A 22,535-nucleotide genomic window follows, 5' to 3' on the forward strand; every position below is an offset into this window, starting at 1 on the left:
CCCCCTTTCCACCCTTTCTTCTTTCCTCCTCCTTGCCGTCTCCATTCTCTTCCTTTCCTGCCTCCCTGCCCCTCCCTCCTCCCACCCCGCTCCCTCCTCTTTCTGTTGGTTCCTCTCCTCTCTGACCTGTTTTTTTCCCTTAGTCTCTCCCCAGCCCTTCCTCCTTCCCCTCCATCCTTCTTCCAACCCCTCCTCCTTCTCCCTCTCTTCTTCTTCCTCCCCAGCTCTCCTCCCCAAGTCCCTCTCCATCTTATCTCTTCTCCCCGCTCCTCCCCATCCCTCCTCCCCTTCCATCCTTCTTCCCCCCTCTCCTACTTTTCTCCCTCCTCCCCCCTTCCCTCCTGTCCCTCCTCCTCGCCCCTCCTTTCCCTCCATCTTTCTTTCCACCCTTCCTCCCTCCGTCTCTTCTCTCTCCTTTCCTTTCCGTGCCTCCTCCCCCTCAATCCTCCCTCTCGCCCCCGCCTCCTTGGCCGCGGAGGCCTCTGTGAGATGGAGGAGCTCAGTTGGCTCCGCTCGGCTCCGCTCGGCTGGGCTCGGCTGAAAAAACCCGGGGGGAGGTGGCGCGCGCGGGCTTCTGGGAAGCGTAGTCCGGCGCAATCCGCGCAGGCGCACTGCGGTCGGGCGGGCCTAGCGGGCGCGGTCATTGTCCTGGCAGAGCGGCGAGCCGGTGAGTGTGGCTGCGGGTTCCCGCCCACCCTCTACCTGTGCCGGGGGCCGGAACCTGGCCCCAGGGAGGGCGCGGCCTCGGGGAGACGACGTGCAGGCCCAGGTACGGGGAGTGCAGGGCTGGGTGCAGGTCCAGGGCGTGCGGGCGCAGGAGAGGGCGTGCAGGCCGGGACCGAGGTGCGCCTGGAGAGGCTGAGGGGAAGCTGAGGGGCTAAGGAGAGGCTGACGGGAGGCTGAGGGGCAGAGGAGAGGCCGGGGCCAGGGAGGGAGAGGCGTGAGTGGGTTGGAGGTAGGAAAGTTGCATGAACACCAGGGCCATCCTGGGAGGAAGGTGGCCTGTGTGAGAGACAGGCAGTGCATATCATCCTGAGGATGAGGCTGTGTCTTTGTGGATATTGTGAATGTGTCTGTGTGTGTGTCTGTGTGGGTCTGTATGTGTGTGTGAGACAGATTATGTCGTCCTGAGGGTATGGCTATGTCTCTGGATATTGTGATTGTGTGTGTGTGTTTGTGTGTGTGTGTGTGTGTATGAGACAGAGAGAGAAACTGCGTGTCGTCCAGAGGCTGGGTCTGTGAATGAATGTGAATGTGTCCATGTGTGTCCGTGTGGGTCATGTGTGGTAGCGTGTGTGTGTGTGTGTGTCCCACTTCTTCAGAGTCTTGGTCTCTCTGTGGAGCTGTGTCTCTCCAGGTCTCTGCCTATGCATGTGTGGTGGTATCTCTGAGTGACTGCCTGTGTCCTTGTCTTTGGTGTTGTGGGTGTGTCAGCCTTGATCTCTGTCCATGAGTGTCTCTGTGGGAGGGTGCCCTCTGGGTGTCCACTATGTCTGCTCTTTCCATGCATGTCTCTTGGCATGAGTGTAGGGCTGTGTCTCTCCACGGGCCAGTTCTGTCTGGATCTTTCCTATCTCTGTGTGTCCACCTGTGTCTAGAGTATTTCTTGATGTTTGCGTGTGACTCTGCAGGGGTGGGTGCGTCTGGGTGTGCCTCTTCCAAAGACTATATGCCTGGACAAGGGAGCCTAGCAGAGCCACTACCTTCTCACCCTACACTTCTCCTAGTCTACCCGCCCACAGTTCCCTGGCTTTTTCCTGCCCATAGAAGGCTCTGGAGGCATAGGGCCCTGGGAGTGACAGGGGCCAGGTGGAGGAGGGGAAAAGGAAGGCTGTTTCTTCTGCCTCCCACAGGATCTTCTTAAAGTGGGATCAGACTCCCAAAGGGTCTCTGTGCCCTACTCTGTTCTGACCAAGGAGAGGTTGATTTGTTCAGGGAATGTGTATGCAGCCAGTGCTGGCCATTTATAGGTGTCCCAGTAACTCTGAGGTAGAGACCATCATCATCCTTATCTTACAGATGGGGAAACTGAGTCTCAGACTAAGTGACTCACCCAAGGCTACCTCAGGCATCCAGGTTCCAGAGCCCTCACAATTAACCACCAGACAAATGGGAGATCCCTTTTTTCCCTTTCCGCTCAGCTGACACAAAGTTGCAGGATTTTCCCCAAGGGAATCCCCGCTTGGAAACAATGGAAATGGAAGAAAGGAAGGAAATGCCAGAAAGCTCAGAGGAAGAAGAATCCAAATCTAAGGCCAAACTGGGTTCAACAGCCACTGGCCATACTCTTGGGCAAGTCACTTCCAGGGCCGCTGCATGATTTTTAAGGGTACTTTGCCTTCATGGGCCCCTTGCTCCATTGTTTTTTTAAAGCACTAAAAATTACATTTTGTTATTTCATTAATAGGAAGACAAATGTAATCTAGGCTGGATTAGATATTTTCTTATGATTTTAAAAGAAATTAAGACCTTCCTATGGGCCCCTAAAGGTTTCATGGGCCCCATGCTCTGTGCCTACTGGGTAAGTGGGCTCTGGTCACTGCTGTGATCTGGCAAAATGGGCCAGTGTTCTTGACCTCATAGGACAGGGGTGAAAGTCAGAGACCACTATCTGCAAGGAATATGTTTTTTTAAATTAAATTGTGTTTCAAAAATGTTGATGGTAATATGAAGTTTCTACACCCAGGGAAACAATTCAAAGGAAGAGAAAGAAAAAATAATTAATAACCCCTACCCCCTTCTCATTCCCACTCCATGCCCTCCAGACACCAACCCAGCCTCATTCTACAGCCTTCCCCAGGCTGGAAAATGCTGTACAGATGTGTCCACATCTATATGTTTTGGGTTTTTTTTTCACAAAGGGGCTAAAGGTATGCATAAAACTGGGTAACTTGCTTTTCTCACTTAGTGAAACCACAGACATGTCAACAGATGCAGAACTAACTCTGCTTCGCAGAGGCGACCTGATACTTCATAATATGGAGACCCTACCCTTGATTTGATTCCTTTAGTAATGTTTATTAATTTTGTTTTCAGGGTTTTTTTTGCCTCTAGAAACAATGCTGCCATAAATATCTTTTTTTCCTATATGCAACTTTTACACGGAGCTTTTATTGGTGTGGGCAGATTCCCAGGAACAGGGTTGCTGGGTTATGGGATTTGTGTATTGCCAGCTCACTTTCCAGAAAAATGTTGAGCGACTCATATTCCCTCACCAGTGTGTGAGAGGGCCTGTTCCTTTGAATCCTGGCCAGCACTAGAAGTTAGCTCATCTGTTCATTCAGCTTGATGTCTAAGTGCCTCCTGTGTGTTAGACATTGTCCTAGATGTCGGAAATACAATCTAAAAGTGATCATCCCTGCTCCCTGGGGGCTTCTGTTCTCATGGAGGGAAGACAGATGACAAACTTGAAAACAACTATTTTAAAAAAGACAGTTGTCAATAGTGGTTTGTACTGCAAGAAAATAGAGGGGGAGAGAGTTGCTGCTTGAGGTCAGGTGATTGGGGGTAGAGGACTTCTCCAAGGAGGTGACGTTGGAGCTGACCAGGAAGCAGGGGTAGTCATGGGAAGAGCATTCCCTCCAGAGGGAACAGCAGATGCAAAGGCCAGGGGGCCTGGGGCCAAGCATGGGAGAGGGGAGTAGAGGAGATGGAAGGGGAGAGGCCATCAGGGGCACATCATAAGGGCTGTGTGGGCAGCAGTGAAGACTTTGAGTGATTTCTAATGGTGGGGGAAGCCAACGAAGAGTTTTGAAGAGTTTTAGCCCAGAGGACATTTTCACTGAGTGATTACAGTTGGCCAGGTGTGGTGCCTGTGTACAGGCATTAAGTGGTAGGAACCCCCAGCCCACACCTTTGTGATCCTTTTGTTCTACAACAGGGCTTCTCAACCTCCACACTACTGACCTTTGGGCCTAATCATTCTTTGTTGTGGGGCCTGTCCCGTGCATTGTACAGTGTTTAGCAGCATCCCCAGACTCTACCAACTAAACGCCCATAGTACTCCCCTGCCAAATTATGACAATTTGGCAAATGTCTCTAGACGTTGACAAATGTCTCCGGGGGCAAAATTGTTCCCGATTGAGTTCCAAAGGCTTCTGCTGACTTGGCCTTATATATATGCCCCCCTACAATTAAAATTACTTTTCACTTGTGGAAGTTGGGGCCATTTGGCCTAAGAAAGGCTCTTCTTTGTCTTAGTGGTTCTTACGCTTTAAGACGTGTCAGAATCACCTGGGAAACTTGTTTAGAAATACCGATTCAGGGGCCCTACCCAGGTAGTTTGATTCAGAGGATCTGAGGTGGGGGGCAGGAATATATATTCTGAGTGAGATTTTAATAAGCATCCCCAGTGATTCTGGTACTTTGAGAATTGGTGCACCAGCTAAAAGAGCATTGTGTTGGAGAGGATTGAGGCTTTTCTGGGTGATCCTGAAGGGTTGGAGATGTAGAGAGGCATGTTTCTGTTTATAGCAGAAGAAAAACTCATTTCCAGTCAGAGGTGTTGGTGGCACGGGTAGTGAGCCCCCCATCACGGGAGAAGCCAGGACTGAGCCAGCATGTCTCAGACTCCAAGAATTTGTCCTCATCTGTGTCATGGATCCTATTTTTTTACTTTGCCATTTACTTGATTTGGCTCACTGATTTTTTTTGTTTTTATTTTAAATCAACTTAGTTTAAAAGGGTATTCTGTGTGACTGCTGTAAAAGAAGTTGAGTTTTGCTGTAAGAAGGGAAACAAACTTTAAAACAAATTGAAGTAAAGCCAGGTAGTTCTAATGAGATATTATGGTCACCCTAAGTTTGGGGCCTGAACCCTGCTTTTCTTTTTAATTTTAATTTTTAATTTTTGTGGGTGTGTAGTGGATTTATATATTTATGGAGTACATGAGATATTTTGATACAGGCATACAATGTGTAATAATCACATCAGGATAAATGGGGTAATCTGTCACCTCAAGGATTTATCCTTTGTGTTACAAACAATCTGATTACATTTTTAGTGTTTTGTGTTTTTTTTTTTGAGACGGAGTCTCGCTCTGTCGCCCAGGCTGGAGTGCGGTGTTGCCATCTCAGCTCACTGCAAGCTCCGCCTCCCAGGTTCACGCCATTCTCCTTCCTCAGCCTCCCGAGTAGCTGGGATTATAGGCACCTGCCACCACACCCGGCTAATTTTTTGTATTTTTGGTAGAGACGGGGTTTCATCGTGGTCTTGATCTCCTGACCTCGTGATCTGCCCACCTCGGCCTCCCAAAGTGCTGGGATTACAGGCATGAGCCACTGTGCCCGGCCAGTTATTTTTAAATGTATCATTAAATTATTATTGATCATAGTCACCCTGTTGTGCTGTCAAATAGTAGGTCTTATTCATTCTTTGTGTGTATGTTTTTTTTTGTTTTTTGGGGTTTTTTTTTTTTTTTTGAGATGGAGTCTCGCTCTGTTGCCAGGCTGGAGTGCAGTGGTGCAATCTTGGCTCACTGCAACCCTCTGTATTTTTTTAATACCCATTAGCCATCCCCACATTCCCCCCACCCGTCCACTACCCTTCCCAGCCTCAGGTTTCTTCATCATTCTAGTCTCTATCTCCATGAGTTTGTTTTAATTTTTAGCTCACACAAGTGAGAACTTGCAAAGTTTGTCTTTCTATGCCTGGCTTATTTCACTTAACATAATGACCTCCAGTTTTATCCATGTTGTTGCAAATCACAGGATCTTATTCTCCTGCTTTTCTTTTGTTTCAAGGGGCGAGTGATGGGTTGCAGGGATGTTAAGATATCTCTCCACTTGAGACTTTGTCCTGAGCTTGTCAGGAGAACTGGAGGAGAATTGAATCAAGATGCATTTCTCTAGGCGAATCTGGCTCTGAGAGCCCCTGGGTGGAAGTTCCTTACACTCATATCTGCTAGTTGAACCTCATGGTAACCCCATGAAGTCTGGGGGAAGTGCCCAAAGAGGCCACAGGTGGTTCTGGGGCATCTCAGGGGGCCTCGGTCCAGCACTCACACTCAAGGAGGGATCCCGGCAGGGCCATTGGGAGAAGGCAGGGTGTCCGGTGGCCCTCAGCAGCCTGCGGGAATGTGTGTGAGTGTATGTGTGTTAACCGTATCTATAGGAGTGTACATGGAAGTGCGTCTGTGAGGCATTGTAGCCTGGAGGCTAAGCATGTGGACCCAGACATACTCTGCCTGACTCCAGTCCCAGCTCTGTAATCTTGAGCAAGTGGTTTAATCTCCTCGGGCCTCAGTCTCCTCATCTGTGAAATGGGTAGGTAGAAGTAGTACCTACCTTCCAGGATGGTTGGAAGATCAAGTGATATACATTCAAGTTCCCTACATGCAGTAAGCCCTCTAAATACTCACTGTTGATATATGTGTATGTGTGTCTATCTGTCTGTCTCTGCTTGTCTCTCAGTGGGTGTGTGTCTGTCCTGTCTACATTTGTGAGGCCAGCCTAGGCCTGGTCTCTCAGCATGCCTCCCTCTTTCTTCTCCCTACAGCACTGTTGGCCACCGCAGGCCTGTCTTCCTATTCACCGTGGGCAGCAGAGGGATGGCTGCTCAGCTGCTGACTGATGATGCACTGGTGAGTCATGTTGCCCTGTCACTCTCCTTTCCAAAGGCTGGATCCTGCCTTGGGTGAGCCTCTGCTGCTCGAACCCTCTCCAAGGCCCCCAGTCCCATCTTCTGGGGCTGTGTCTGCCCTGATGAAGAGGGCTGTGCTTACAGATGATGCTGACCCTGGCTGTGGGGTCAGTTGTAGGGGACAGGGAAGCTTTGGAATGGCCAAACTAGCTCTCTGGACTCTTAGGAGACACCGGTGGGCACCTGTGGGAAGTGGTGGTTTAGACATGTGACATTGAGTGAAGACTTGCGCAGGACCATGCTGGATGTGTGGCCTTTAAAATGGGCAAACACACTAAATGCTCCTTGTGAATGCCCACGTGTGGGATGAAAGTACAAAAGCTTATGGGAATGAGGCCCACAAATTCACCCATGATTTCACCCCAAAAGATAATCACTCTGGAATGTTTGAGTCTGGCTAAGCAATTTTAATGTTAAAGATTGCTTTTTCATCAGAGATTTCATCCTGAGCATTTCTCCGCATCATTAAAAACTCCTTTGTAACGTCTATCTTAATGACCCCATAAAAGTGTTGTTCAGTGGCCATACCCTGGTTTACTTAATGGTTCCTCTGTTGTTGGACCTTTATTGGTTTCCAAGTATTCTTTTTTTTGGTTATAAACAGTGTCTTGAGGGACACTGGGCACAAATCTTTCCTTGTGTCTTATATGATTTCTTTAGGAGTGATTCCTTGAAGAGGAAGATTGGGTTGGGTATTTTTGAGGTATTTTGATATTACTTTCCAAATCAGTTATGGCGGTATGTATTCCCACCAGCATGTCTGAGCGGGTCTCCGATGATTTATATGGCTGTTGTCAGGCATTTATTCTGCATGTTGGATATATTTAGATTGGTGCAATATTGCACCATGATAATAAATGATAAATGGATATAAATGACAAATGATATAAACCATGATGAGCCTGATAGGGGACAAGTGGTGCCACGTGATTTATTTCTGAGTAGCATTGTTTGTATTATTAGTGAAGTTCAAGTCTTAGAAAATGTTTACTAGCCATTTCTGTGGGCAGGGAAATGATCTATCTTGTGCTTTAGCAGTCTACAGGAATCTGAGTATGCTTTAAAGACTTTACAGAAGCACATGTGTGTGTGTAAATATTTGTGGCAAATATTCTTCCCAGATTTGCTTTTTGTTTATTTTACTTTACTTTTTCTGTATAAAAGCATTTCATATTTTTAAAATCAAATCTGTTGGTTTCTCCCACTGTGGTGTCTTTCTTCATCTTTAAGCTGTGAAAGGGTTTCTCCATCCACAGGTCACATAGCAGCTATATTTTCTTCCTTTTCACCATTCATTTGAATGTTAACAATGAACTTTTGAATCTACCTGTAATTGATTTTGCTATATAAATGTGTCAGTAGACTTATTTGGGAGCTTTGGTTTACTCTGTCTTCATTTGTTTGGTACCTTTGTTGAGGTACACATCACGTATCACAAAGTGTACAATTCACTGATTTTGGGTACATCCATAGAGTCGCGTTAACCATCACCACAGTCCATTTCAGAATATTTTCATCATCCTGAAAAGGAGCCGAGTACCCATTGGCACTCATTTCCATTTTCCCCCATCAGTCTGCGGCCCCTGGCAACCAGTAATCAGCTGTCTGTCTCCATGAATTTGACTATTCTGGACATTTCAAATAAATGGAATCATACATGGTGTGGTCTTTTGTGACTGGCTTCTTTCACTCAGCATAATATTTGCAAGGTTCAACCATGTGGCAGCACATATAGAGCTTCATTCCTTTTTTTGACTGAATAATATTCCAGTGTGTGTTTCTACATATTTTATTTATCCTTTCATCAGTTGATGGACATTTGGGTTGTTTCCACTTTTTGGCTATTATGAATAATGCTGCTATGAATATTCATGTATAAGTTTTTGAACATATGTTCTCAGTTCTCTTAGGTGTGTACCTGGAAGTGGAATGCTGGGTCATATGGTTAACTCTGTTGAACCAGTAAAGGAACCACCAGACTGTTTTCCTGAGCGATTGCACCATGATGCCTTCATTTTTGTCTCATCTGTGATTCTTGCCTTGAATTCTTCTTTTACCTACATTACTTAGAAAGATTTGTTGATTGTTTTTATTTCAACAGGGTTGGGAGTTTTGGTTTAAGTTTTTTTTTTTTAATTACTACTAGTGTAATTACATTCGATTTTTTAAAAAAATTGAGCCTGTCTGGTTTCAGCTCTTTAGAGTTTTCCCTGTGGTGAAATGGTTTGTGTCATTAGACAGGAAACCGAAAAAGATGGAGTACTAGAAAAAGGGGCCTTGGACACGTACGTGCAGAGAACTCAGAGGCCCTTTGTTAGCACTTCTGTCCCAACACGATGGGCTCCCAGACCTGGAAGGCTGTGTTCTGTGTCTCAGCACAACCCTGGTGCCAGTCTGGGCTTGGTGCCTGGAGACTGCTCAGTGAATAGTTATTGAGTGAATTAGGTGGGTGTACTTAGGGAAGACTTCCAGAAGGAATTGTTGTATTACAATTTTGTAAAATAAATAAATATAGGGGTGAGAGGGAACTTTTGGAGGTAATGGATCCGTTTATGGCCTTGATGGTGGTGATGGTTCCACGGGTGTATATGCATCTGCAAACTCATCAAGTTATGTATATTATTAAATATGTACAGCTTTTTATATATCAGTCACACCTCAATCAAGTAGTTTAAATTTTTAGAAAAGGAGGAATTATTAGCTGGGCTGGCTGAAAGATACATTGGGCCAAAAGGTCAAATAATATCATATAAGGATCTATAGTTGTACATAAGATATATATTAAATATCAACATTAAATAATAGCAAGAGTCGACATTTACTGAGAGCTTCCTCCATCACACGAGGCACCGTGCTTGGACCATATTTGTACACATTTAACCTCACGACCCTGTGGAGGGGGACATTGTTATCAGGAAGCCTGCCTCTCATATGGGGCTTAGAAAGAGAAAGACAGTTGTCCAAGGAAACACAGCTCATGAGGGGCAGAGCCAGGATTCCGTTGCAGAGTGTGGTTCCTGAGCCCACACTCTGAACCACCAGCCCAACTGCTTTCTATCAAAGGTGACCCCTCAGGCAGAGGAGGCTATCTTGAGCCCAAGCCCCAGAAGGGCACCCTAGGACCATAGAGGGACTAGCCAGCGGGGGTGAGGCCTCCCCTTGGGATTCAGTTGGTGGTGGGGAGACTCAGTATGCTGGAGAGAGCCAGTGAGCTCTGAGTGTCAGTAACAATAGCTGGCACTTATTGAGTGCCTGCTGTATGCTATGCATTACCATTCTGAGTGTCTTACATAAATAAGTGGGCAGGTGGGGCCTGTAGCAAATTGGAGCTTTCTTGCCCCATCAAAGGGTCAGCTACCACTCAGCTGCAGCCTAGAGTGGCCAGATATTCTGGTGTTTAAAGAGAAACTAGAAATTCATTTTCTTGGTAAATTGTGGATGTGTTTTTCATGTGAGTAACAATTAAAAACAATTTTGAAACCCCCATAGGAGCAAAACAGAAATGTGTACAGCTGGCTTCAGGCCCAGGTACATCTCATATGCGCTGTGTGCTCAGAGCTCCCGTTCTTTCCTTGTGCCTTGGGGGTTGTACCACTGAATCAGTTCAGAACAGCAGGTCCCTCTGTAGGACACAATAGGTCTCTCATTACTCACATGCCATGCTGTGAGGAAGCCCAAGCAGCCACAAGGAAAAGCAATGTGGAGAAAAAGAGATGCCCACCAAGGCCTCAGCTGTGCCATCCATACCAGCTCAAGAGACAGACTTGTAAACAAAGAAGCTAGCAGACTACTCTAGCCCAGCTGCCATCCAACTGCCACCACACAAGAGATGCCAGGCACGAACTGCCCAGCTGAGCCCATCAACCCCAAAATAGTAATAAATTGTTGTTTTTGAGCCATTAAGTTCTGAGATGGCTGCTACCCAGCAAAATATAACTGGATCAGAAATTTAATCTGTGGCCGTGGCTCAAGATCTTCATGTGGCAGAGTCATGCATGGATGATGTGATCAGCCAGCAATAATGTGAGACGTGCAGGCCTTCATCACAGTAGGGAGAAGGTCGACTGTCAAGCACCATCTCTGGAAGTGGCTTCAGGATCGCTTGTGATCTGTCTGGAAGAGAAGCGCCAGCTGGGACACTCTGTGATATTTATCCAACTGTCTTCTTTATAGGCAAAAGACGTGCCATCCATCTCAGGGTCTGATCCAAACTAAACTGCTCCTTGGCTGTGATGCCAGCTAGATTGGTATTATACGTGGATGAGGCCATCTAATGTTGGGGCTGAGAGTTGAACTGACTAGGTTTAAAATGCTGCCACTCCCATCTGTGTGACCTCTTGTGCCTCAGTCTCCCCCTTTGTAAAAGAGATGAGCTCATAAAAGTGCCTACATAGTAGGGTTCTTTTGAAGATTAAGTGAGATGATGTGTGCAGTGGGCTTAGAACAATACCTGGCATGTAGTATGTGCTTAATGAACATTAGTTATTTTTATCATTATTTACTAATGAATTAGTATGGAAGAAACCTGGTGCCAATACCATGTCTGTCTTATTCACAGTTGTATGCCCAGTGCCTGGTGCATGGCAGGCACTTAATAAATACTGGTCAAATGAATACATGAAAGGGTGAAGTATCACTCTGTGTGTTTCCAGGAACCATCAATGAACATATTTAGAATATGTCAGAATATGTATTAGATACCATTGATCTAGAATTCCTGTTTAGGGGGTAAAAATTCAACCATACTTTTCTGGTAGCCCGGAAAATTATAAATTAATCAGTTAAATTTCCAATCCAGTTATATTTTGCTGGGTAGTAACCATCTCAGAACTTAATGGCTCAAAAACTACAATTTATTACTATTTTGGGGTTGATGGGCTCAGCTGGGCAGTTTGTGCCTGGCATCTCTTGTGTGGTGGCAGTTGGATGGCAGCTGGGCTAGAGTAGTCTGCTGGCTTCTTTGCTCACATGTCTGTCTCTTGCTGTGGTATGGATGGCACAGCTGAGGCATTAGTGGGCATCTTTATTTTTCCACATGGATTTTCCTTGTGGCTGCTTGGGCTTCCTCACAGCATGGCATGTGAGTAATGAGACATAATGAGACATCTGTTGTGATGACTGGCTTCTCCCAGAGCAAGTGTTCCAGGAGGCTGAGGCAGGAGCTGGAAGTCTTCTGTGATCTAGCCTGAGAGTCCCAGAACATTACCTCTGCCAGATTCTATTGGTCAAGCAGGTCCCTAAGGCCAGCCCACATTCAAGGATAGGGGAACTAGACTCCACTAGTGAAGGATTTGAGGCCATTTTCAACAAGTCTACCCACCTATATTGTCTACCAAAGCTGACTTATATTGAAAGAGACAGTGAAAATGGGTAATTTGATCCAGCAAAATATAACTGGATCAGAAATTTAACTGATGTTTTAATTTACAATTTTCTGGGCTACCAGAAAAGCATGGTTGAATTTTTACCCCCTAAAAAGGAATTCTAGATCAATGGTATCTAATACGTATTCTGATATATTCTAAATATGTTCATTGATGGTTCTTGGAAAGGTACCTGCATTTTCCTTGCTTGTGCAGCAGGACTGGGCATTTCTGATTCACAGCCCTGAGAGTATGATAATTGAGAGTATGAGAGTTGTATGCTCATTTTGGGCAAATACTCAAAGCAGGTAGCTTTTTATGTGTCTTCCTATCACATACGATTGCTTTCTTGGGCCTGTTCAAGGCACCATGTAAGAAATTTAAGGATTCAGTCATTTGCTGTACAAACATTTATTGAGTACCTACTAAGTGCCAGGCGCTGTTCTAGGGCCTGAGGATTCTGTGGTGGCCCAGGCAGACACAACTTCACAACCCCCCATGAAGTAGATGCTGTTATCCCCTTTTAACAGAGGAGGAAACTGAAGCCTGCAGAGGTTAGGTAATTGAAGATGTTCACTTTCATACATTCACATAGCTAGAAAATGGCCAAGCCAGGGTTTGATAACAGGTCTTTGTACTTCCCAGACATGCCCTTAAGACACTGCACTGTCTTTCAAAAAACAAACAAACAAACAAAAACACTCACCCCCCTGTATTACTTGTGGCTGTGTAACAAGTTACCCCCAAACTCAGTTGCTTAAAGCAACAATTATTTACTATTTTACACAGTTTCTGAGGGCCAGGAATGGGGCAGTGGCATGGCTGTGGCTCAAGATCTTCAGTCTTCTCAGGGCTTCCCAGGCTGGAGAATCCCTTCTGAGAGGCTCACACAGTGGTTGGTGGTGGGATGCCTTAACTCCTTACTGACATTGGTGGGAGGCTTCAGCTGCTGGTCAGATGGGGCCTCTCCAAAGGACTCTACAGGGCAGCTGGCTTCCTCCAAAGTGAGTAATCCAAGGGAAAAAGAGGGAGTGTGCCCAGGACCAAAGCTGTGATCTTTATAACCTTGTTGTCTTTTTTTCCCCCCCTAAATTTCTTATTGTGCTAAAATACACATAACATAAAAGTTGCCATCTTAACCATTTTTAAGTGTGCAGTTGAGTGGCATTAAATGCATTCCTAATGTGCAGCGCCACCACCATCCATCTCCAGAACTCTTTGATCTTGTAAAACTGAAACTCTGCAGCCATTAAACAAACACTTTCCATCCCCCTCCCCTCCGCCCCTGGCAGCCACCATTCCACAAGTCTCTATAAATTTGACTTGATACTTCATTTAAATCATGGAATCGTGCAGTAGTTTTACTTCTGTGTCTGGCTTATTTCGCTGAGCATAATGTCCCCAAGGTTCGCCCTTGTAGCATGTGTCAGAATTTTTTTGTTTAAAGGCGGAATAATATTCCATTGTATGCATAGACTGCATTTTGCTTATCCACTCGTGCTTACGTACACTTGGGTTGCTTCCACCTTTTGGCGATTGTGAATAGTGAGTGTGCATATAACCTTTCCTTGGAAGTGACACCACACTAACCTCTGCTGTATGTTGTTGATCACACAGAATCACCCTGGCACAGTGAAGGGGCTACATAAGGGTGTGGATACCAGGAATTGGGGATCATTCGGGGCTGTCTTGGAGGCTGCCAACACACACACACACACACATACACATAAAACATGAAAATATTCACAGTGTCACTCCTCTGATACAGCTGCTGTTCACATTTTGACACATTTCCTTCTGTCTTTTTCCTGTGTATTGTTTTCATGTGGTTGAGATAAAATGGTTATTTAGAATTCTGGAAACCCAGAAGCAACTCTACATGGAAAAGCTCTGCATAATCTTGTAATGAAAATAGCTATATAATTGGCCATGGGGGTAGGCTATTATTTAATGAATCCCATGACATGGATGTTATGGTTGTCCAAAGGCTTGCCCATATAAATAAAATGGAGTGGACATCTTTGTGCATGAAGCTTTGCCCAATTTTGGATTACCTTGTTGGGATAGATTTCCAGAAGTAAAATATCTGAACATTTTAAAGACATAAAATGTGTAATATTAACCTTTTAATTGAAGAAACAATAGGTAAAACGCACCTATTTGAAAATTAGTAAACTGGGAAAATGAATTCTCCCACTTCCCCTCCCCATCCTGAAACTACTGGCATCACCTGCTCTTACCAGATTCTATTTTGGTTAAGAGCTTTATTGAGGTATAATTCACGTATCGTAAAATCCACCCATATAAAGTAGACACGTTAATATCCAGTGCTTTTTAGTTTATTTACAGTTATGCAACCATCACCACAATATTTTAGAGAATTTTTACCATTCCAAAAAGAAACCCCATACCCATTGGCAGTCACTCCCCATTTCTCTCCAACCCACCCTCACCCCTAGGCAACCACATATCTACCTTCATTCTATTTTGCCTATTCCGGACATTGTATATAAATGAGGCATATGATATGGATTTTGCCTGTTCTGGACATTGTATATAAATGAGGCATACGATATGGATTTTGCCTATCCCGGACATTGTGTATAAATGAGGCATACGATACAGATTTTGCCTGTTCCGGACATTGTCCATAAATGAGGCATACGATATGGATTTTGCCTGTCCCGGACATTGTACATAAATGAGGCATAAGATATGGATTTTGCCTGTTCCGGACATTGTACATAAATGAGGCATACGATATGGATTTTGCCTGTTCCAGACATTGTATATAAATGAGGCATACGATATGGATTTTGCCTGTCCCGGACATTGTACATAAATGAGGCATACGATATGGATTTTGCCTGTTCCGGACATTGTACATAAATGAGGCATACGATATGGATTTTGCCTGTTCCGGACATTGTACATAAATGAGGCATACGATATGGATTTTGCCTGTTCTGGACATTGTACATAAATGAGGCATACGATATGGATTTTGCCTGTCCCGGACATTGTATATAAATGAGGCATACGATATGGATTTTGCCTGTTCCGGACATTGTATATAAATGAGGCATACGATATGGATTTTGCCTATTCCGGACATTGTGTATAAATGAGGCATACGATATGGTCTTCTGTGTCCGGCATCTTTCACTTGGTGTCATGTTTTCCAGGTTCCTTCATGTTGCAGCGTGTGTCAGAGCTGTCGTGTGGACGAACCACATTATTTATCCATTCGTCAAGAGATGGACATTTGAGTCGTTTCCACTTTGGGACTATTGTGAATAACATTGCTGTGAGCATCAGTGTATAGTTTTTGTGTGGCATTCTGTTTTCATTTTTCTTAGATATCTACCAAGAATGGAAGTGCTAGGTCATAAGGTAACTCTGTGTTTATTCACTTGAGGAAATGGCAGACTGTCTTCCAAAGCAGCTGAACCATTTTACATCCCCACCAGCTGTGCATTCTTACCAGTTTCTTGCATTCACTTCCATAAAGAGGTCTGCGCCTGTATAAGCACATATGTGTAAATTTCCCTTTATTATTTCCTCTTATGGAAATGTTAACAAACTAGACACACTGTTCTGGGCATTGATCTGTTTTTTCATGTAACAGTATATTCAGGAGATCATTCTGCACCTGCAGCTAAGGGGCTGCCCCCTTTTTTTTGTTGTGGTTGTGTGTATTCCACTGTGGTGGATTCACTGACCTGATTTATCCAAACCCCTACTGATGGCCATTTGGGATGTGTTCAGTCTTTTTACTTCTTCATCTGATACTGTAATAAATATCCTTACACATCTATGTTTTTGCATGTGTGTTAATATATCTGAATTAGTCTAAAGTGTTCAAAAGAATTTGAATATTAGTTTTGATAGATTTTGCTAAATGCCACTCCATAGACATTGTCCCAGCCTGTTCTCCTATCAGGAGTGTCAGAGAGGAATGTTTCAGTATTTGAGTTGGAGAGAGTATTTCCTTTAGAGAGGAATGTTGTTGCAGTATTTGTCCTTTTGTGACTGGCATATTTCATGGAGCAGAATGTCCTCAAGGTTCACCCATGTTGTAGCATGTGTCAGAATTTCTTTCCTTATTAAGTCTGAATGAGATTTCATTGTATATAGAGACCACATTTTCTTCTTCTTTTTGTCTGTTAGTGTACACTTGTTGCTTCCACCTTTTGTCTATTGTGAATAGTGCTGTTAGGAACATGGGTGTGCAAATACAGAGTGCACCTGTAAAATTCTAAATTAGATTCTGTCCCTCTCCTGCTCAGAGCTTCCAAAGAATGAATAAGAAGGAGCCAGCTTAGGCCAGACCTGAAGGAAGAGCATTTTGGGCAGAAGAAACAGCTAGTGCAAGTGCCCTGGGGGATATTCGAGGAGAGAAGGCAGGCTGGCAGGGCTGGAGCAGAGCACAAGGGGCGGAGCAGGTGTGGGGACAGAGTGGGGGTCAGAGGTCAGAGTCAGGACTACATGTTTGGGCACCACAAGTTTTCATTACCTGCCGCTCTGGGGGTTCGTGAGAGGCAGCAGCCTGCAAGGATGAGGACTCTGGAGACAGCCCATGAGGTTCAAAGCCTGGCTGTCCCACGCAGTAGCTGTGTGCTTTGGCCCAGGAACCTACCCTGTCTGTGCCTTGGTTTCTTTTATCTCTACCTTCCAGCCTCCCTCCAGTGCCCCCTATTGACAGAGCTTCACAGGGAGTAGCTGCTAAGGCAGAAACATCACGGGATCGCAGAGTCAAAGCCGGCAGATCTCTGTGCAGAGTGTGGAAGGGGGCCTTTTGGGGATGAAAGACAATCACTTAATCACTTTTAAACAGGCATACTATATTATAATGTTAGCACCTGACTTGTAGGTCTGTTTTAAGTTAATAATGACTGAATCAATATGTGCCAGCGCGGTATCTATTTCTCAAGGCTGCTGTAAATAAGTACCACAGACTGTGCAGCTTAAACAAAGGACATTTATTCTGTCACAGTTCTAGAGGCTGGAAGTCCCTGATCAAAGTATCCACAGGACCACGCTCCCTCTGAAGGCTCAAGGGAAGGCTCTGTTCCAGGCCTGTCTCCCACCTGCTGGCAAGTTCCCTGGCTTGTGGCAGCATAACTCCATTCTTCACACAGCCTTGTCCCTGTGTACATGTCTGTCTCTGTCCATGTTTTCCTTTCTGAAATGCAAATTAAAACCACAACACCACCTTACCGCAGCCAGGATGGCCATTATTAAAAAGTCAAAAAACAATAGATTGGCGTGGATGTGGTGAAAAGGGAATGCTTATACACCGCTGCTGGGAATATAAATTAGTACAACTTCTTTGGAAAACAGTATTGAGGTTTCTCAAAGAACTAAAAGTAGATCTCCCATTTGATCCAGCAGTCTCACTACTTGGTGTCAACCCAAAGGAAAATAAGTAATTATATAAAAAAGACACCTGCACATGTATGTTTATTGCAGCACAATTCACAATTGCAAAGATATGCAGTCAACCTAAGTGCCCATCAACCAATGAATAAGAAAAGTGCCCATCAACCCATAGATAAAGAAAATGTGATACACACACATATAATATATATGTATATCACATTTATACACATACACACATACATACACACACATACCATGGAATACTACTCAGCCATAAAAAATAATGAAATAATGTCTTTTACAGCAACTTAGATGGAACTAGAGGCCATTATCATAAGTTAAGTAACTCAGGAATGGAAAACCAAATGCTGTGTGTTCTCACTTATGAGTGGGAGCTAAGCGATGGATATACAGAGGCATACTGAGTGGTGTAATAGACTTTGGAAACTCAGAAGCGGGCAAGGTGGCAGGGGGGTGAGGGATGAAAAACTACATATTGGGTATAATGTACACTATTCAGGTGATGGGTGCGCTAAAATCCCAGACTTTACCACTGTACATTTCATCCCTGTAACCAAAAATTACCTGTACCCCTAAAGCTATTGAGATTTTAAAAATTGAAAAACAAATTTCCCTTTTCTATAAGGACACCAGTCCTGTTGGATTCGGGCCCCCTACCCCCACTCCAGGATGACCTCATTTTAACTAATTACATCTGCAGCAGCCCTGTGTCCAAATAAGGTCATGTTCTTGAGACCTTGAAGGTTGGGACATCAGCATATGAATTGGAGGGGCTCATAATTCAACCCATACCAACCACTTAGAGTAGCACCTGGCACATAGCAGCTGCTGCATAATGACTGGTGTTGCCTACCTCATCATCACCATCCACCTGCTCCGCCAGGTTCTTTCAGTCCACAGGCTTGTGACATCTACCACAAAGCTTGTGACATCTACCACAAAGCTTGTGACATCTACCACAAAGTGCTGCTCCTTCCACGTGGACTTCTCTCCACTCCCCAGCAGTCTCATCTGCCTTTTCACCTTCGGGTCTTGATCCAAGCTCTCTTCCCTACCCAGAATCTCCCACTAAAGACCCAACCACCAGTTCTCTTCACAGACTACTCAAAGTCTTCCTGGGCACCCCCCACAGCTGGCATTACTCAGGCACCTGGAGACCTTTGTTCATACCTTCATGATTGATTGTGTTTACCAAATTACGTGTCTTTGTCTGCCTCTGCCATGAGGAACTAGTTCTTGAACCTTTTGTGTCTGTATCCCAGCACTGGGCTTGCTGCCTGGTGCTTAGTAGGGGCTCAGAAAAGTTAGCTGTGCCCCTGGATTCCATCTGGGGCTCTGCCTCTGCTGTGCTCCTAATGCATTTGTTGATTCACTGGGTTAGACTCACTTTGCCTTCAGTTCCTTTCCATCTGGTTCTCAGATCTGTGACCTTCTGTTCCAGAATGTTTCATATGGGATTTATTTCTCTGTCAGAGTGCCAACCCAATATAACTAGACACAGAGAAAACTGTGAGTGATCCCTTTAGAACTCTGCATCTTATTGAAATCACTTTCGCTACATCCAATCTGCCTCCCCTAAATCCTCTTGGCTTTTCTGGCCATTCCTCCACACCTCTGTAAGGAGGGCCCTGCGATGAGCGGATGTGGGTTTCCTCTTACAGGAATCAGTGACGTTCAGGGATGTGACTGTGGACTTCACCCAGGAGGAGTGGCAGCAGCTGGAGCCTGCCCAGAAGGACCTGTACAGGGATGTCATGCTGGAGAACTACAGGAACCTGGTCTCACTGGGTAAGGGGCAGCTTCGTTGAGTTACTCATCATTGGCCCGTAACTTCAGGACCACAAATAAATTAAAAAAAAAAAAAAAAGATCAGCAGATCTGACAACATGGAAAGTTTTAAAATTTGCTCTACTTGAAGCTAAAAATAAAGTTGATCATGATGGTATGGGAAATAATATTTCTCACATGTTTTACATTCAAAGGGTCATAATTATGTAAGCAGCTCCTGGGAATAAGAAAAAGACTAAGCGAATAATAGAATGGACCAAACTTATGAGCTGGTGATTCATAGATTTAGAAATACACAAAGTTACACTTTATAAAAGTTTTTTAAACCTTACTACTGGAGACACACAAATTGAGGTACTAGCAGTTTTTGCCCATGAAGTGCACAAAGATGAAAAAAGAATAATAGCCCATATTATGAGGCTGTAGAGGAAAGGACTCTCATTTTAGGAGTGTAAAGTTGGGACAGCTCTTTTGGAGGATAGCTTGGCCTTATCAGTCAAATATTGAAGGATTCCATTTTTAGAGATCTGTCCTTTAGAAATTCTCACGTAAGTATGCAAAGTTTTCCATGGGAAGAAAGATCAAGGAAAACGACCTAAATGCCCAGCTGTCTAAGACTGACTGAACATATCAAGGCCTATCGATATGATGGAAACCAGGCAGCTCTTCAAAGCTGAGGACTGTTTGTAGGCACTGCCATGAAAAGATGTCCCACAACATACTGTTAGGTGAAAACACTCACTTTTGTAATCTGAGTGTGGTCCTATTTCTTTAACAGTTTTTCTGGAGGTATTATTGACCTGTAATTAACCACGCATATATAAAGTGAAGAGTTTGATGCATTTTGACATAGTGCATACCCAGGAAACCATCACCATGGTCAAGATAAAGGACATATCTATCATCCCCAAGAGTTTCCTCATCCTCCTTTATTACCCCTCTCTCCCCTTCCTCAACCCCCATCCCCAGGGATCCCCTGGTCTGCTTTATGTCACTGTGGTTGAGTTTACATGCTCTCCAGTTTTATGTACATGGAATCATACAGTATGTACCCTTTTTTTTTTTGGTCTGGCTTTTCTTGGTTTGACTTGGCATTATTTTGAGATTCACCCATGTCATTGCATGTCTCATAGTTCATTTATTTTTATCTCTGTGTATTATTCCACTGTATGGGTATGCCACAATTTGTTTAGCCATTCGCCTGGTGATCAACATTTGGGTCATTTCCAGTTCTGGGATATTACAAATAAAGCTGCTGTGAACATTTGTGAACAGTTCTTTGTGTAGACATTTGCTTTTCCTTCTGTTGAGTAGAAAGTCTGGATCATGTGCTACATGTATATTTAACTTGTTTAAGAAACTGCCAACCTGTTTTCCAAAGTGATTGTACTATTTCACATTTCCACCAGCAGTGCACAAGCTTCATTCTAATTGCTTTATCTTTTAAATTTAGCCTCCCTTGTAGGTGTGTGGTCTCATCACTGTGCTTTTCATTTGATACTGACACTTGTAGGTGTGTGGTCTCATCACTGCGCTTTTCATTTGATACTGATAATCTTTTCCTGCACTTATTTGATGTTTGTATATTCTTTTTGGTAAAGTATCTGTTCAAGTCTTTTTCCTGTTTTTTTTTTCTGTTGGGTTATTATTGAATTTTGAAAGTTCACTATGTATTCTTTAACTATCTAGAAGTCCAATGCGCTATCCATTGCGTCACAGAGCCAGACCACTATGTATTCTTGATACAAGATTTTTTTTAGATGTATGCCGTGCAAATATTTCCTCCCATTCTGTGGATTGTGTTTTCACTTTCTTGATGGCATTATTTCTGACTCTAAAGTTTTTAATTTTGATGTAGTGCGATGTATCTAATTTTTGTTCTTCTCCTTGCCTGTATTTTTGGTGGTATATCTAAACAATCTAACTCAAAGCCATGAAGATTTATTCCTGTGTTTTATTCTAAGGTTTTAGTGGTTTAGCTCTTCACTGAGGTCTTTGATCCATTTTGAATTAATTTTTGTGAATGATGTAAGAAAGGGGCTCAACATCATTCCTTTGCATGTGAATATCCAGGTGCCCCAGTTCAATTTGTTGAAGAGCAGAAGTTTTTAATTCAATGAAGTCCAGTTTATCAATTTTTTGGTTTTGGTGTCATTTGTAAGAAATCTTGGCCTATCTCAAGGCCTCAGAGGTTTTCTTCTGTAAGTTATATAGTTTTAGGTTTTACATTTTGTTCTTTGATCCATTTAGAGTTGAATTCTTAATATGATGTAAAGTATTAATCCAAGTTTATTGGGGTATGTTGGGGGGACAAATATATGTCCAATTGTCCAACACCATTTGTTGAAAAGACCACTTTCTCCAATCAATTGCCTTTGCACTTTTATCAAAAATCACTTGTCCATACAAGTGTGGGTCCAATTCTGAATCCTGTTCTGTCCATCTGTTTGTCTGCCTTTGCACCAATACCAAGCAATGTCATCCTTTCAGATCTTGCTTTTATGACTTGTGCCCAGTCTAGAATGACATTCTCCTCAAGATCATTCTGGTTTTTCTGCCCAAAGCCCCATGAATGACAAGGTTTTACAGCCTGATTGGTAGGAAAAGGCACTGTTCCCAGCCCTGTGTCAGCTCCGGTCACTGTTTTCAAATCCTTTCAGATGTTTTTTTCCTGTGTTGGGTAGTTTCCTGACATGCACGTTTTGACCAATAGTCTGCTAAATACTGGAGGGAGTTCCTTGCAGGTCTTCAGAACACGGTGCAGCTTATTCCTCTCTAGTCTGTCCTGGGAACTCTATCTGCCTTGGTCTCTCAGCTCTGTCTCCTCAACTTGGGGAGTTGGCCAGACTGTACCTCAATTTACCTTTCCTTTGTCAGAGCCTGGAAACTTCCCAGGCAGTAAGCTGGGGCAGTTGTAGGATCCACCTTGTTTGATTTTCTTCTCTCAGGGATTGTTGCCCTTCATTGCCTGATATTCAATGTCTTCACAACCATTGTTTTATATATTTTGTTTTAGGCTCAAGGGAATCTTATCCTTTATACTCTGTCTTGGACAAAAGCCCCATTTGGGAGAAAAATGTCTGTGTGCATGTACAGGCGTTGGAGGGGAGTCTAAAATATAAACCAAACTGTTAACTCTGGTGAGTAAGATTACAGGAGACTTCCATTTTCTTTTCTTTTCTTTTTTCTTTTTTTTTTTTTTTGAGACAGAGTCTTGCTCTGTTGCCCAAGCTGGAGTGCAGTGGCGTGATCAGAGCTCACTGCAACCTCCACCTCCCAGGTTCAAGCGATTCTCCTGCCTCAGCCTCCTAAGTAGCTGGGATTATGGCGCCTCAGCCTCTC

At 44.0% G+C, this 22,535-nt stretch overlaps 1 protein-coding gene across 3 annotated transcripts in view; it reads left to right on the forward strand.

Moving 5' to 3' along the window:
* The first annotated feature begins 165 nt into the window (after positions 1–165).
* ZNF71 (zinc finger protein 71) overlaps positions 166–22,535 on the forward strand; it is a 28,571-nt gene continuing 6,201 nt past the window's right edge. The window contains exons 1-3 of one of the 3 annotated variants that reach the window (XM_004061522.5): positions 166–769; positions 6,496–6,580; positions 19,067–19,193. In XM_004061522.5, the coding sequence (XP_004061570.3) occupies positions 6,548–6,580; positions 19,067–19,193 (160 nt within the window). In that variant the 5' untranslated portion in view covers positions 166–769; positions 6,496–6,547. The remainder of the gene's footprint in view (positions 770–6,495; positions 6,581–19,066; positions 19,194–22,535) is intronic. The other 2 variants (XM_019015573.4, XM_004061521.5) reach the window with 2 other exon arrangements.

The sequence above is a fragment of the Gorilla gorilla genome, chromosome 20, assembly GCF_029281585.2.
Source record: "Gorilla gorilla gorilla isolate KB3781 chromosome 20, NHGRI_mGorGor1-v2.1_pri, whole genome shotgun sequence".
In the NCBI taxonomy this organism is placed as follows: domain Eukaryota; kingdom Metazoa; phylum Chordata; class Mammalia; order Primates; family Hominidae; genus Gorilla; species Gorilla gorilla.